At 48.4% G+C, this 15,931-nt stretch overlaps 6 protein-coding genes across 6 annotated transcripts; 5 read left to right on the top strand and 1 right to left on the bottom strand.

The window, feature by feature from the left end:
* The first annotated feature begins 1,029 nt into the window (after positions 1–1,029).
* EI90DRAFT_3051459 (Gti1/Pac2 family-domain-containing protein) lies at positions 1,030–2,371 on the top strand. The gene is made up of 4 exons (XM_039059843.1): positions 1,030–1,418; positions 1,479–1,563; positions 1,648–1,867; positions 1,941–2,371. The coding sequence occupies exons 1-4, from the start codon at positions 1,360–1,362 to the stop codon at positions 1,970–1,972; spliced, it is 396 nt and encodes a 131-aa protein (XP_038917943.1). The 5' UTR covers positions 1,030–1,359; the 3' UTR covers positions 1,973–2,371.
* Positions 1,661–2,865, top strand: EI90DRAFT_523481 (uncharacterized protein). Its single transcript, XM_039067730.1, has one exon. It carries the CDS (start codon positions 2,026–2,028, stop codon positions 2,713–2,715), a length of 690 nt encoding a protein of 229 aa, XP_038917942.1. The 5' UTR covers positions 1,661–2,025; the 3' UTR covers positions 2,716–2,865.
* A 1,949-nt stretch (positions 2,866–4,814) lies between these two features.
* Positions 4,815–6,416, bottom strand: EI90DRAFT_3288421 (methionine adenosyltransferase; the record flags this gene model as incomplete). The annotated part of the gene is made up of 8 exons (XM_039067114.1): positions 6,285–6,416; positions 6,194–6,225; positions 5,529–6,158; positions 5,305–5,479; positions 5,186–5,251; positions 5,028–5,138; positions 4,912–4,971; positions 4,815–4,861 (listed from the first exon to the last, which is right to left on the bottom strand). The coding sequence occupies exons 1-8, from the start codon at positions 6,367–6,369 to the stop codon at positions 4,815–4,817; spliced, it is 1,206 nt and encodes a 401-aa protein (XP_038917941.1). The 5' UTR covers positions 6,370–6,416.
* Positions 6,417–9,520: 3,104 nt separating this feature from the next.
* Positions 9,521–10,554, top strand: EI90DRAFT_3121533 (uncharacterized protein; the record flags this gene model as incomplete). Its single annotated transcript, XM_039063409.1, has 5 exons — positions 9,521–9,969; positions 10,022–10,082; positions 10,140–10,297; positions 10,356–10,479; positions 10,540–10,554. The coding sequence occupies 5 exons, from the start codon at positions 9,521–9,523 to the stop codon at positions 10,552–10,554; spliced, it is 807 nt and encodes a 268-aa protein (XP_038917940.1).
* Positions 10,555–11,378: 824 nt separating this feature from the next.
* Positions 11,379–13,766, top strand: EI90DRAFT_3051445 (uncharacterized protein). The gene is made up of 9 exons (XM_039059842.1): positions 11,379–11,582; positions 11,643–11,941; positions 12,004–12,070; positions 12,139–12,151; positions 12,213–12,868; positions 12,921–12,981; positions 13,036–13,193; positions 13,249–13,372; positions 13,432–13,766. Exons 1-9 carry the CDS (start codon positions 11,554–11,556, stop codon positions 13,444–13,446), a joined length of 1,422 nt encoding a protein of 473 aa, XP_038917939.1. The 5' UTR covers positions 11,379–11,553; the 3' UTR covers positions 13,447–13,766.
* A 1,281-nt stretch (positions 13,767–15,047) lies between these two features.
* EI90DRAFT_3121531 (FRG1-like family-domain-containing protein) lies at positions 15,048–15,912 on the top strand (the record flags this gene model as incomplete). The annotated part of the gene is made up of 3 exons (XM_039063408.1): positions 15,048–15,661; positions 15,712–15,772; positions 15,829–15,912. 3 exons carry the CDS (start codon positions 15,048–15,050, stop codon positions 15,910–15,912), a joined length of 759 nt encoding a protein of 252 aa, XP_038917938.1.
* Positions 15,913–15,931: the final 19 nt, after the last annotated feature.

Below are 15,931 nucleotides of genomic sequence, written 5' to 3'. Positions count from 1 at the left end.
ATCGGGGCTATTGTTTCACTCGTCCATCAGCGATTGCCGATATCAAACTCAGGAGGGAATCTTGCACTGACTTCACATTTTCGTACCGACCCCAGCCGCAAAATATGCTCTAACTTCTCCCGAACATTGTTAAGGTTTGGATCCATCAAACCCTGGGAACGCAGATGGAATATGGAATAACCATTGCACATCAAGTTCCGAAGGTATTGAGCCCATTATTGGTTGGCGGTTACGGTACAATTCTTGTAAAGCCCTTGAGAATTTGATACGAAAATAATTCAAGCCGTAAGCCTGATTCGTTCTTGTCAACGGCGCTTATTGACGCATGATCGACAACGATCAAAGTTGGTTTGAAATTCCCTTTTCCGCGACCAAGCCATGTGGCCGGAGTGATCTCGGCGCAAAACTACCATCCTTTGAGACACAGCAACGACCAAAAGGGTTCAATTCTGACTCAACCTAAATATGTATTCAAGCGATAGAGACAAATGAAAGCTGAAAAACGTTTGGTGCTCGCAAAGTCCATAGCCTAACGGCTGAATTCGGAATCAGAGATAGTCACGAATAGATATGCCGATATTGTTGCGCTGTGTGTACGATGGGCCCAGCTTTGTGTGTTCGCGCAGGGGATTTTGTGTGTTGCAACTGCCTTGCGGTTGCACCGTTCCCATAGAGAGTAAAGTTGCACCTCTTCGCCTCGGGCGACGGCCGCTTGAGGTAGCGAACAAGCTGTGTTGCCCTCAGGGTTGAGTCACCAACGTTGCTCGACTGGCTGCCAAACTAGAGACACGGCAAGAAACCATCTTATATGGAAATAGTTGAATGGTGATGTGTCGAAATGTCCAATCCCATTTTGGTACATGAACTGCCGACCCATATTTGAGAAAACCAATTACGACTAGATTCAATGAGAGTCAATTTCTATCTTTGACCGCCACGCTATGGACAACCAAGGATTGATCTTTTTGTATAGTCTGGAAGTGCGTGGGTGCGTGTGTGCGTTTTTCCCTTTCCTTGATGTTGATACAACTGCATATTCATTTATTCATTTCTGCCTTTCTAATTTTTCTCGCCATTTTTCTTCCTCCTGCTGCCCAGAGAGAACGGTTTCCAAGGGTTCCCCGAGTTACGTACTCGTGGCAAAGCGCTTCCCTGCAAATGGCAGAATTGAATGCTCAACTCGAAATCATCGCACGTCGGAGTACTGTGTGGGCGCATCAGGATGACTTAGTCGATAATCTACCCTTTCGCTTGCCCAATACATGCAACCGTTATTTTTCTTCTTGTCTCAACGCCTCATAAGAGCCCCAGCCTTCCCCTCATCCGTTACCTAGCCTTCCCTCTCCCTCCCCCCTCGCCATGCTCCATATCCACCCACATGCTGTGCAGCGTCCGACTCATTCTCGTCTCCACGTCAGGTAAAACAGCTCCCACTACCAACACTATTATCATGATGTCCGCTAAGACGCTTTCCATAGGGACATGAACGACGCCCATGTCGTTCTAGAAGCAGTGCGCATGCACAAGCTTCAGCCAGTTACACGCCGCCTAAACGAAGTTGAGGTGGGTCCAAGCACCACACCTTTATTCTCCCCATCTGGTCGTGCGATGAGTGGCCTATCTTTACTCAACATTGCTTCTACCTAGAGAATGTCCTACATACGATCAGGCTCGGTTTTCGTCTGGGAGGAGAGCGATGATGATACTGGTCTACGTCGGTGGACGGATGGACTACTTTGGTCCGCCTCTCGCATGCGTGAGGTATGTTCTTCACCTTCATCCATGTCAATTGATCAGCACAATAGCATCTTCATTTGTTCCTTCCATAGCCTTTCCTGTTTTATGAAACAAGAACCGTCAACCCTCGGTGAGTAGGAGTCCAAGACACCTTATGCGCTTCATTCTTCGGGTCGATCTCACACTGCCAATCGTTTATCCAGTTATCCTTCATCAAACCTCCCAGGGCTCGTGAAGCAAACGTATTCTGCGATAGTCTCCCTCCCGCCCTCTGATGTGCCTCCCGGAATGGCACCTATCCGAAAATGGCATCTGACTGCGTATTTCGAACACGACGATCTTCCTTCGTTGCTTACGGTAGACACCGATCAAGAACTCTGCAACATCACCGTTCCCCCTGGCATCTTTCGCAGTGGCAAGAGTCGGACCCGTCAGCAGCCGAGCAGCCAGGAGAGCAACGGCGGCTTGCGATGGATAAACGTTGATGGAAGCACCGGGTTAGTTACCAGCAGTACCACGAGTGGCACTGGGCGGCAATCCCTGGACATCAGCCCTGACATGTCAAAAGCACCTTCACCATCACATTCCCCAATTTTCCACAGTTCTTCTCATACCTCGCCGCGGGGGTCTACACCCTTCACCCAGCACTCGTCATCCCGGTCTTCCTCCTCGGGTTCCTGGAACTCATCAGCGTCCCAAAAACTTCCCGAGTCGTCGCGAGAACACCCAATCACTGATCCTCGTAATGCGCACGCGGCATACCAATACCACACCCTCCAACATCACCACTCGAACTCCACGACGCCTCAACCACTGCCCTCCGCCTCGTTGCCACCATTAACTGTTGGCTTTGCTTCGACAGTCCTCTCGGAGAGGCCTCCACATGCGAGGCGCACCTCGGGCAGGATCGATGGTGTTCGAACCACTGAGGATATGCGTGTTATCGACTTGCTCAATGCGCGTACCTCGCTTTCCTGATCAACCACGCCTTCTTGCTGCAATTGGGCTGCACATGACTGCACTTCCTCCCACATATAGATACTGTATTCATCCCAGAGCGTTTTCTTCTGCAACCACGGGAAACCGCATGGTTGACCAGTCTAGGGCATATCTTGGACGCGGCGGGAACTCCGATGTGCCTTCCCACCCCTAATAACCATTACCGTATAATTTGCACGCAATATTCGCAATCATTTTGGCATTTTTGCTTCTTCTCTCGATCGAACAAAAACCAAAAGGGCCCCATGCAAGGTGCCTACGCGGAACACGCTGCATATCATGGCCTGGCATGGTGACTCGTCTCTTGCAACTCACAGTCCACCTCTCTCGTTTCTCACCACTCCGTGTCATACGCGTGCCCCATCAGCAATTTATCGCCTTCAGTGTAATTTCATTTCCATTGTCCCCATTCACGCAGACTTGCCGGATTTGTGCTTCATAAATAAGCGGACTCCTTTCTTCGATTTGGTCCTGCGATGTCTTCATCTATACAGTGTAGATATCACTTGTCAAAATGTTTCCAAAGCGGCTGTTAATTAATCATCTTATTTCAGAGCTGGAATCCTTGCCATTTCTGCACTAGCGTCCTTTGTAATCGTTGGAAGCTGAGCCGTTCTTGTGTTGTGTATTTTTAATTACTACTCCTTGGTATTGGAACTGGCGCCACTGATTCATGCAGCCTCAACCTCTCAGCTGGTCGCTAAGTCGGGTGGTCATTTGTTCCGGCCTCCCTCACGAACGTGATGGTTTGAATGTATCTAGGGCGGACAGATTTGCATGACAACGTTTCCTGTGTTGAGGATAGGGCTGCAGAGCTACCGTGACTGATCGTGTAATTGATCGATTTCCACTCATTCCAGGACGATCGAGTTTGATTGATCTATGAATCCTTCCGCTTTGATGTTCAAGTGCCGCCCTAACGGACGCATTCGTTTATCCCTTCCCACCAGAATCAACGCATCCCCAACGCAGAGTGGGATCAATTCACGCGCTTTGGATAGTAATTAGATATTCCGAGTGAAGTAGACTTAAAAACTTACCCCAAAATTCAAACACCCAGCGCCAATACTCGGAACAACCATAAGAAGTTGACTTCCGAACTGATCCAAGGTAGTTAGTGACGCCGATCTCTCCTAAAACGGAGTTTCATACACTAAGGGTATTTCAATCCATGAGTTCCATCATCCCGCATTGGCATTGAGTGACCCATGCATGGAGGTCTTTCCCGGCCACCGAATTATGCGATGCGTGGGCAGCTGCTCTGCAGTATTGGGCCGGGTTAAAGGAGTTGGTTGGATCAGCTGGGTCAGTTGGATCAGTTGGATCAATGCAGACACTCCATGGAGATTACTCACTCGTCCGTATTGATATATATCATGCATGTCTAATTGATAATGATTAGCTGCAACAAGGAAGGAAGCCCTAGTTATTTGCGGGTAAGCATCACAGACTAGCCATCCTCATTCAACCCCTATCAGGTATGTGCATATATAAGCAACGTTCCACGCGTACGAAAACTGCTTCCTGTGGGGAGACTGCACTAGTTGGAGTGTCGATGGATTGCGGTATTTGGGTATCCTTCTATGCGCAGCCCTTACTTAAGCTTGTAACAAAGCGATCCAATGGTAACGCCTTGTCCTCAAGCGCAGGAATATACATACGAAATGGTTTCAGTTTTCTCATCAAACCCGTGCATACAGGCACAACCGGAAAATCATACTCCGAGGGTGACAAACTGTGATGATGATTAAGTCGCGGTTGAGCGCGAATGACAATTGCTATCTCCTTACAACGAGATACAGGCGGAACATGATGGAAAACTACGTTACAAGGGTCAAGATGAGTTATATGCAGCTTGGAAAATGGGAAGTGTGGTCGGAGTCCGCGATATAATATGCAAGTGATGTGGGATCCGGATATCAGTTGAACGAAAGAGTGGGCGTGTGCAACGATATACCTCTCTTCTCTTAGCGGTAATAAACATTAAGATAATGACGGGCTAGCCCATCATGGAGAAATTGGAAGGATGAACTTCCTAGAATGCAACAGGATACTTTATAAGGAATGATGCGGCTCGCTTATAATTTGAGCTGCTTAGGCTTTTCCCACGCATAGCTTGGGTTACCTGGAACAGCCAAGATTAATACGATTCCAGCTTGACAGCAGCCGGCTTACCAAAGTGACCATAGGAAGCGGTCTTGAGATATTGCGGTTTCTGCAGGTCAAGTTCGCGCACTGCACAGCAGCTCATCAATTAATGGGTGATTGAAGCTAATGAGAAGATGACAGACCAATAACGCCAGGACGTAGATCCCAATTCTTTCTAATGATAGTGACCAACTCATCGTCCGACTTTTTGCCGGTCCCATAGGTGTCCACGTATATAGACAAAGGCTCGGCCACTGAAGACGTAAATAAGTAGGTTGCATTATCCAAGACATCCCCTTACCGCCGATTGCGTACGAAAGCTGAACAAGGACACGACGAGCCAGGCCAGCCTTCACCAAGGACTTCGCTATAATCAAGATGAGAATGTCGTATAAGTATCCAAGAGAATGACCTGCTGACCAATCCAACGAGCAGTGTAAGCGGCGGAGCGATCAACTTTGGAGAAGTCCTTCCCGCTGAAAGCACCTCCACCATGGGCACCCCAGCCACCGTACGTGTCAACAATGATCTTGCGGCCTGTCAGGCCCGCATCGCCTTGAGGTCCACCGATCACAAAACGTCCAGAGGGTTGTATCTAAATAATCTTGTAAATTTGGGCCGAAATGACGCCGAAAGAGCTCTACATGATAAATGGTACGCTCATCCAAGAGTTTGGCAGGAATGACCTGCTTTACAATCTTCTCGATCACCTCACGTCTGAGCTCCTCAGTGGTGATGGTATCAGCGTGCTGAGTAGAAATGACGACAGTGTCAACTCTCAGAGGAATCACCGCACCACCATCCTTCTTGTATTCAATGGTAACTTGTGTCTTGGAATCGGGACGGAGCCATGGAAGGGCGCCGGAACGACGCGCAACTGCCATGGCAAAGTTGAGCTCATGTGCGAGAGCAACGGTGAGGGGCATGCATTCTTCCGTCTCATCCGTCGCATAACCAAACATAATGCCTTGATCTCCAGCCCCATGGTTCTCAAGGTTACCATGATCCAAACCCTGGGCGATATCTGGGGATTGTTGCTCAATGGCAACAAGGATGTTGCAAGTCTTATAATCGAAGCCCTTGGACGAGTCATCATATCCGATCTGGCGAATGGTCTCCCGGATGATTTTCTGATAATCGAGATGTGCCTTGGTGGAGATCTCGCCAAACACCATGATCATGCCCGTCTTCGAGGCCGTTTCACAAGCAACCTTAGAGAAAGGATCCTGCTCCAGGCAGGCATCAAGCTGAGCAATGAAATAGAGAATTACTGCCTGGCGGAATCCAAGAAGAATCACGATGTACGAACTATGGCATCTGAGACCTGATCACAAATCTTGTCTGGTGGAGAAATGAAGGGTCAGTGGAAACCTGCGAGGAAAGCGGACAAAAAGGCTTACCTGGATGTCCTTCACCAACACTCTCGCTTGTGAAGAGGAAGTGTCCGTGGGGAAGAACGGCCTGAACAGCACCGTTAGCCGGCATTTTTTAAGGATATAAAAGGAGTCTAAAAGGGTGATAGGGGAGGAGAGAAAAAGAGGGGAGAAAAATCAAGATCGTACTATTTAGGCCGCAGTTTGCCGCGATTGCGCAATATTTCGACTTTCTTGAGTAAGCAATAAGCGCTTGGCGGCCGTCACAGAAACGCGGCGTCAGCGTCGCTGTGACTAAACCCCCGTTTCACCCAAAGTGCCACAACGCTGAGCTTAGACTGCCTCTCCCATACCTGGTGTGACCCTGTTCATCTAACCACTTCGATTTTCCACCACGGTACCACCTTTCCTTTGTGATGCGTCCCGGTCAACATCGGATGTCCCGGAAAATACCTTCATCCTCTGTGCATGAGCGCGATATCCGCTATCAGTAACTCGCGGTTTTGAGCATGCGTTCCAAAGTTGTAAGGCTCGGAGTATTGAGAGTCGGAAGATTTGAGCTCATGACGCGATCTATTTCTGGCGCGATTTTAGTAAGATTTGCTCTTTGAGACATCAAAAAATAAATGCCTCTGTTGCACGGTTCCTTTTTGGCGACTGGAACTCCGGGAAACACCAGTCCTCACCACTGAACTATTGCTGGGATCACCATCTTATGACGCGACCAGGGGACAGTTCCATCATCTATATATATATCGCTGAGAAAAGTGGGGAACTAAGTTTTAGGGTACGACATGCGTTGCTTGTGGGGAATCGGCCAGTTGTATATGCATGCCGATCAAGGAAAAATGCCTGTATCGTGTTTTATCCGAAACCGAACTCGTATCTGTTTCCGTGAAAATTCATTCAAGAACTTGGAGCATGGTAGAACCGTTAAGCCCGGCGACTTTTCCCCTGGACGAATTCAGCAAGGGTGGCCAGGGTGAAGCGTGTCAGTTCACGTCCCTAGGAGGCATGGGTTTTTGTTGCACCCACGGACGGCCCACCTCCATGTATTGGGTTCCGCTGTCGCGCAACCGGTCTCTATATTATGGGCTACAAACACTGTTCATGTGTGCCCCTCTTTAGGGCCAGTCGCTTCTCACATGTTTTTCCCTACTGGAGGTCATGGATCGTTGTCCCGCAGAATTATCGAAATTTCCACCTCGCATATGGAGTGCGCGGTTCGTTTCCATTGCTCGCATCAGACCAACTATGCGTTTCTAGGCTCTCCCCATGTTTGACTGCGCGTTAACTATTGGTTGGCCTCCGGTGTGATAGGAGTCGGTGGGCACCGTCTCAATGATCCGCCATCAAACTCGGGGAATTTAAGTCGTTCCTTTCGGCATAGCTATGTTCTGTCTGCTTGGCTAGATTGTGTGGCGACCAGAATCTTTATATCAGACAAAGGACGCAGTATCGCATGGTGGATGCGCCTTGGGCTATGTACGGTGTGTTGTTTTTGGTAACGGAGTCCGCGCCCTGTTTTGGTTTATTTTCCGTGTGCATCCTTGGCCAAGGCCCACAATGTGGCGTGCAGTTCTGTGATCGCTCCCTCCCATCACCCCGAGCTCGAGTCTGAGGATACTATCGCGTCGTCACATTATTCGTTGCAATCGGAGCCTCATTAACTCTTATAGGTCGATCTAATGGCTTTCTTCACCCATCAACGAAGCAACATACCACTACAGATAGGATGGCATTTCCAACACACTTCCCATTCATCAGTGGTGGCATAGTCCGTTGGGGGTGGTATTGTCTTGAAGGTCGCCAGACTCCATACATGGCTCCGTCCCAACTTTGCCGGATTCATTGGATCTTATCACCCCTCTCACCCCTCTATCGGTCTAGATCCAGTCGCCGAAAGACTCCTGGCATTCAGTCTTGCGCCGCCTTTACGATCCGTTTCTCTCGCACATCAGGAAGAGGAATCTTCCGCACCCTCTAACATGTCTCGAAGATTCCAATGTCCCACCTTTCTGTGGAAAGTCCTCGGTTAAGGCAGCAATTGCCATTGTTCCGTACTGAGAGGAGTTTCCAGGAATACTAACGAATTTTGTTCATTTATGGTGACATCTTACTACTTGTAAACGTGTAGCTCCTGCAACCGCTTGGTTTTTGAGATGCCAAGCAGGTGAAGTTACATAATCATCATGTTCGGGCCATTTCCCACACATCAGGAACATAGCTTCTTGGCGTCCATTTTTTTCACAAATATTACAAGGTCGTCTGGACAAGGCGCGACACCACCAACAGTAGTCTTCTATCCTCTATAGTCGTGAAAGTGTGGTTTCGGTTTCTCGATAACAAGGTACACCTTTTATATGTTTGGGATTTGAGGTAATGAACGAAAGCACTGCCACAAGCTTGGCGGCCCCTCAGGCCATTGACGATGCTTCTGTTCCAGTGAGCGTGTCAACTATTCGTTTGACGAGAAAATTGTTCATACGTTTGTTGCAAGGCGCTCGCGTCGATCTGTCCTTTATTTAGGTGTTTTTTTCGCCGTGCTGTTCCTACTCCGGACCTTGGTCAGAAGTCGCTCTAGGGCAGCCGTCGCTCGCTATCCCCATGGTACCTCAACCACAAGTGGCGATATCGAGCAAATACGAAGGCTATTGGATGTGTTAAATAGCCGTTCAAGCGATGAAAAGGAAGCCAATCTTGCGCTCAGTGCGAATATTGAGAGCATAACTGCACTTGTTCATTGCCTTGAAGCAAACACTTGCGGACCGAACCAGTCAAAAGGTGATTTCCCTGTCTCGGATTGTGTGCGATGTGGTGGTCCACTGCTTACTGACATTCCGAGTTGTTGTACTGGCATCACAGTACTTTTTCGACGCGCTTCACGGCGGTATCGGGGGAGAGCACATCTGGCAAGTGGACCAATGTCTTCGCTCACCGAATTCTACTAACTTTCCGTGCCAATGGGCTATTTCCTATTGTTTAGGGCGGGATCCGTGGTAGGTTGCCATCAGTTGGCCTCCGAGTCGGTTGCCATCGCCTTCTGATATACACTAGAGAACTGCAGTGACGAGCCTCGGATACACAGTTTTCACTTCAATGGGGAATCCCAACATTGCCGAGGACATACTTCGCATATACCGAATCGTCCACCCGTGGGTGAAGATCCTGATAATAAACCCCGAGGGCTCCTTCGATTGCTACCGCCTCACGGAATGCATATATCACCGACCGCAAATCCCAGCGGGATTCCAGTGTGGAAGATGTTTTCTTTCAACTTTTGGACCAATGCCATTCACCCCCTTGGCGCCCGGTGGACAGTCAGCCCCGAGCCTTACACCATCTCGCAACCAAACGCGGATCCTAACTTCTATCTTGGTTATAGTGTCGAGTCATCCTGCTCTCAACAGCCGTTCATCCCGCCATCGAACCGTTCTAACCAAGTCTATATTCTTGGAAAATGGTTTCAATTCTTCTCCGGAACGACCTCCAAAGGCTGGCCACCGGAATTTTATGACGCTGCAGCCGAAGCCGCCGGCATATCTTTCGTTGTCGGGGCGATCAAGAGCCCGTGGAACACCACGACGGCAATCGAAGGCCCCGATGTAAAGTTGCCCAAGAATATTACGAATCATGGACTTCTCCCTCAGAAGGAGTTCCTAGAAGTATTGGCTCATTCCCGCATGCTCATCGGAGTTGGCGATCCGGCTACGTAGGGTATCACATGTTAGCCTTATGCTGGGCACTGACAGACTGGATCGCAGATCACCCACTCCTTATGACGCCTTATGTCTCGGGGTCCCTTTCCTCAATCCCGTCGGAACGGTGAGATTACGATACCCTTCCTTGAAAACCTCATGGCTCACTACCCTTCATTCTCAGTGGGACCGTTCCAATCCCAAGGATAAGATTCGTTGGAACACTCAACATAACCCCTTGAAGCTTTTTGGGCCCCCATACGTGTACAACGTTCTTGCGGGAAGTAAAAGTGAATTTATTAAAGCAATCAAGGATGCAGTAGAGAACCCCCTCCCGGAGAGGTGAGTCTTGCAAGCTTTATTCAAAGCACTAGATGATTGATGGGTTGTGCGCGCATAGATACATCCTTGAACGAATGACAATTTCGGCGGTGAAAGCCCGCACAGCGACGCTGATAGAGACAGACTGGAGAACGGAAGCTGGAAAGTTGCTTGAGGAATGGAGACGTTCAGGACGGACTGATGTAAGTCATTTTTGGATGACTTGGTTGGGGTGTGATCACTCACAAGCTAAACGGTGACAGCTTTTTGAAATCTAAACCTTGCGATCTTTGGCACTTGTTTCCCCACTAATATTGAGAAATCACACACATACCCATCCCGCATCCAATGGAACACCAGTGTATAACTGTAAGGCAAGTTGGAGATATTGGGGGCCACCGATTTTCCGCACTTTCTCGAGGATCTCACTTCGCATGTTGAACCGATCGAAAATAAAACCAAGCAGCAATGCTAACATACATACAGACAAAACAATGAAAAGGCGACGTGGGAAAAGGGGAGACTTTTGGATACAACTCCAAATTCGACCAACTAACTAAAAGCGACATGCTCGATATGTGACAGCCACCATCAAACGATTCGGAAATGGAAGGAATACTAATTGCGATTGGAGGATGAGGGGAACATCATCTGAGCGAAGGTGCAGTTTGGCAGCCACAGATTAACGGACTTCATGTCCGGTCCTACGATTTCCTTCAATCTCTGAAGAGCTTCGAAGGAACAGAGTTGAAGGCTCCAAAAGCTTTGGACCCAACCATATATGCGTAATGAGTATTGATTAGAAGAACAGCGAGGAAAAATAATCTTGCCTCCCAATTAATTTCTGATATACCTTCGACGCACGAGTTGGCGCCCTAGCCCCGGTGGGGGCAGGTCTAATGACACCAGGATCAGCACATTTACTTTCAATGGCAAGCACCCTCGTCTGAACGTAGGCAGGGTTACCAGCCTCTATTAGTATAGACTCTTTAAGCGGGCCGCGAGATGATTGAACTGAATTGAAAGACACAGAAAAGACTGAATTATGTACCCAGCTTATAGGAAAAATTCGACTCACAATCGGAATGAAATGCGGGGTATCACTGAGTCAGCGTTTGATGGGGCAATCAGAGCTCAGGCTGTCTCCCGAAGTGCATAATTAATCGAGGTACGAACACGTGCTACAAAGGGTGGGAACAGGGATCTATTCCAATAGAGGCTGCCTACTGTTTATTCAGCGTGGCACCAATCTGCGCGCTTCATCGTCCCAGCCCACGATGCGGGACATTGCACCATTTTCGCGTATGTACGTATATAAGACATCCTTAACTTTGGTCCAATCACTGGGCTTACCAGCATTGTCAAGCCGTTCGCGAAGACTGTTTTGGGTTTACGTGTGCCTTGTATTTGGCTCTTTGACATATCTCCTACATCACCAAACACACAAATCCCGTATTGAGCTAGAAGTAGTAGTCACCAGCAACATCCCCTACCCCGAAGTGCCACAGGAAAAATTAAATTCGGTCGAATCTCTCTTTTCTGCCCTGATCACCGTCCGTGACCAAGGTGGACACCATATCCCCGCGCTTATGCATAATTTGAATATGACAAGATCACTTATGCGATGTCTGGAGGCGTCTAATTGTGAGCCTAATCAGTTGAAAGGTTTGTTGAACGTCAAATCAAGATAGTGTTTCCGCGGCTTACTCTTTACACAATACAAATAGTGGTTATACTTGGTTCCCAGTATTTTAATGATGAGTTGTCGGGTTTCAACGGTGGGGAACACATCTGGTATGCTTGATTCCTCTTCGAAGTGTCGAGGCTCGTTGTTCGTATCTGATATAATACTTTCTCGTCAGGGCAAGATCCGTTGTAAGCCATCCACTGCGTGCCTCGAGGCCCAATCATACGGTTAATCCAGTTCTGCCTTCAGAGAATAGCGCTTACCAATTTGAATTACACCTCATTAGTTTCCATGAATGATCACGGAGAACTCGAGGGGAGTACGTACTGGATGTTCCAGCTTGTCCGTAGGCTTGTCAAGGTTGTGATTGTCAGCCCAGAATGGGTTTTCAGCTGTGTGAAAGTGGTGGGGTGTATCTACAGCCCAACTGAAAATCCTGATGGGGTGCCGATTTGGCAATTGTTCTCATATTTCTTTTGGACGAGTCCTAATCACCCCCTTGGATCGGGTTGGACCCTCAGTCCGGAGCCTTATCCGTTGGAACAGGCCTCGTATGCTCCAAATTATTACCTTGGCTATTCCGTGGAACCCAACTGTTTGAACCACCCATTTGTTCCACCCCAGGAGAGGGGGAATAGGATGTATGTGATGGGGAAGTACTTGGAGTACTTCTCTGGTGGCTCAGACAGTGCCTGGGCCGTGGAATTTTACAATGACGCTGCAGAAATTAATGGCATATCCTTTGTCGTCGGTGCATCCCCGAATCCCGCAATTAAGGTCAAGAATCCTGGCGCAGGCAGCGTTCTCCCTAAAAGCATTGTTAATTATGGTTTGATGCCGCAGAAGGAGTTCATGGATGTGTTAGCGCACTCGCGTATGCTGGTTGGAGTTGGTAGTCCATATACGTACGTGAGCAGGCCTCCGATTCCAGTTACGTACTTACCTGGACTGCAATAGGTCTCCCACACCCTACGATGCGCTCTGTCTAGGGGTTCCGTTCCTTAACGCTATCAAAAATGTGTGTTGATTCATGTTCTATAGCGCTTTCTCTCGCCGACTCACCCAAATGCAGTGGAATCGTTTAGATCCTTGGAATCGAGATTACTGGGACATACAACATGGCTTGCTGAAGCTCCTGGATCCTCCATACGTGTATAATGTGCACTCGGGGGATAAGGAAGGTTTCCTTAAGGCAATAAAAGGCGCGATGACGAACCCCCTCACTGACAGGCATGTGCAGTTCTTGTTCATTTACGACCATGATCTAGACGATTTTCTGTTCCAGATATATATTAGAACGGATGATGATGTCCTCTGTAGAGAAACGTGTACAGAACCTGATGGAAGCTGATTGGAGAAGCAAAGCGGAAGAGCTTATGAAGACGCTGAACGAAACGGGGACCGGCGAGGTAAGGACAGAATGGAAATTTCAATGCTTCTCGCCAGCCAAACTTACTCAGCCTTAAAGGTATACAAGTTATAAAGCTGTAGCGATAGATGGGTTGTCTTTTGTTCATGGAAGTTCCGGTTTTTATTGGTGACAATGCATTAATGGGAACTCACATGGGCGTGGTCATAGTCACCGCAGTTACACAAACTAAATATTGTTCCGTCGGAGAGCCCGTACAGTTGCCAGCACAATTTTCACGCATGACGCAGTTGAACGGACCTGACCCCCTCCACCGGCACCGAACAGTGGTACTTCTACTATTAGCAGTGGGGTATATTTGGTCAAATTGCACGTCGGACAATGCTAGAAACGCTGGATACCAACAGAAGCTGTGTACTTTCAATGAAATATATAGATTGATCAGCAAACAGCTAGTCGAAGCTCAACATTGAAGGGTAAGTCAAGGGATAAATAGTAGAGTGACAAGTTGTGATAGGCTATGGCGGTCAACGCAGGAAATGATAAAACGGTGCTAGGTTTCATTCTGAAATGATCAATGATCCCTATTTAGCGGTTCCACTGGCTCTGGTAAACGTACATCGAGCCCGCTATAATCAAGCGTAAGGTGTTCGGTCAGCAGCTTTGGGAACGATTGGCGCCGATAAGTGTGAAACGTAAGTAAAGAAGCTAACAAGGGCTGTCAAAGAAGGATGAAAAGCTTAGGGAAACTGCCATGTTGTATAAAAATGACTCTGCAATAATCATGGTGTCGAAGGCTGTCGCCTGGTGGCAATATATCTCATAGAGATGGAAGCGTTGGCTTCTGAAGTGACTTCGAATCCGTTAAAGAATCAGAACGTGAAGTCTGGCACCCTTCAAGAAGGACCTTTGCGGTGGACATTACCGCGCAGCGATTAAACAACTCTGCCTGGTTGACGGTAAGCTACAACTGTTTAATTAGGTGAATCAAAATCATCAGGAGGTTATTTCGGGTGCCTTGTACTGCGGGTCCTGATGGCATCCATGGCACAACCAACGTGTGGCGCTAGTCTTCGTGATGATTTGATCAGAAGCAATTTGCTCCGGTTATGTCCCAGAAGGGGCTAGACAACGGACGTCCGAACGACACAGTGTGTATGCAATAAATGCTTGCGTGTTGAGCCAATAGAGTTACGAGATCTGGCGGTTGGGATCAGCGCAAGAAATCGCCAGGAACTCCATCTCCACATTGAGATGTTAAGAGGGATGGGTAAACTATTTTAGGTATTCCATCAACAGGGTACTAAATGTAGTTTTGGTGTCCGAGGGTGAGAGGGAGGCCGCTACACGTCTCACTAACACAAAACCAAGAGACGCAGTGTCACATATGCAAACCAGTGGACCAATCCATTTCGACAAAGTCTTGTTTCCCGGCCCGCTGGGGAGGTCCTATCCCCGTGTACACGGACAGTGAAATTAAGCAATTGAAGATTAGGATACAGTAAAAGAGCCAGTTGGGTCGATTAGGACTAGAAAATATAGAGGCACAGGCCGGCCTGATGGCCAGTGCCGTCCACACAGCCACGACTGCCAATGGACAAGGCCAGACCCACGAAACTGACTTTCAAAGGGGACAAACCAAAGAAAAGAAAGAGGAAGGAGAGAGGAACCGATGTATATGCAGAAGACGGCATTGACCCGCAAAGTTCGTCGCTATGAACCCCTTCACGCTCCTCACTGAATGCCGCTCAGCATGGGTTGAGCCTGAGAGTGCGATCGAAGTGCTTGGGCCAACATTTATTGTACATCCAACAGAACCCCCCATGTGCATTGCATTTGACTCTACGAGAGATCGCGTAACCTTCCCGTCTCTCTCATCGGCTTCATCCTCAAGTTCTACTTCTCCGCTTTTGGCCCTCACGCCTACTGAAGTCTCGCATGTCTGGGTCGTCACTCGTGTTGCTGGAACAGACACGATAAATCTCCGAACACCAAGTGGAAAATTCTTGTCTTGTGACGTCCATGGTCTTGTCTCGGCAGATCGGGAAGCTCGGGGTCCTCAAGAGGAATGGACGCCTGTTATATTGTCAGATACCCAACCGCCTATGATTGCATTCAGGTCCATGTATGAGAAACATCTGGGCGTTGACGAGGTAGCAGGAGGTAATCTTACTCTTCGCGCCGATGCGGAAGAAATTGGCTTCAATGAGCGTTTCTTCGTTCGAGTTCAGTATGAGTATAAGAAGAAAGCCACTGAGGAGGAGAAGAAGAAGCGCCTGGACACGGAAGAGGATGAACACTACGGGAAATTTGACGAGGCGACCATTAAGTAAGAACTATAACGTTTTGCGCGCACCGTCCTCGGCTTACCTTCTTCAGCTCCAAATTCCAGCTCTGGGGTGCAGGGAGAAGAATAGTGTCAAAGGATGACGACCGTGAGGTCAGCTAATAGTGTCCCAAGCCAATCTGCCTCTAAAACTGACGTCGTTTTGTTAGCTCAAAAAGGCAAGAAAAGAAGGACGACTGAACGAAGCATTGCTGGATCGGCGAGCGAAACTAAAAAGTGACAGATTCTGCTAGGGAAATGGGAAAATGCACT

Source organism: Cantharellus anzutake (assembly GCF_015039405.1).
Source record: "Cantharellus anzutake strain C23 chromosome Unknown EI90scaffold_16, whole genome shotgun sequence".
Lineage (NCBI taxonomy): Eukaryota > Fungi > Basidiomycota > Agaricomycetes > Cantharellales > Hydnaceae > Cantharellus > Cantharellus anzutake.
This window is presented reverse-complemented; position numbering and strand designations above follow the sequence as displayed.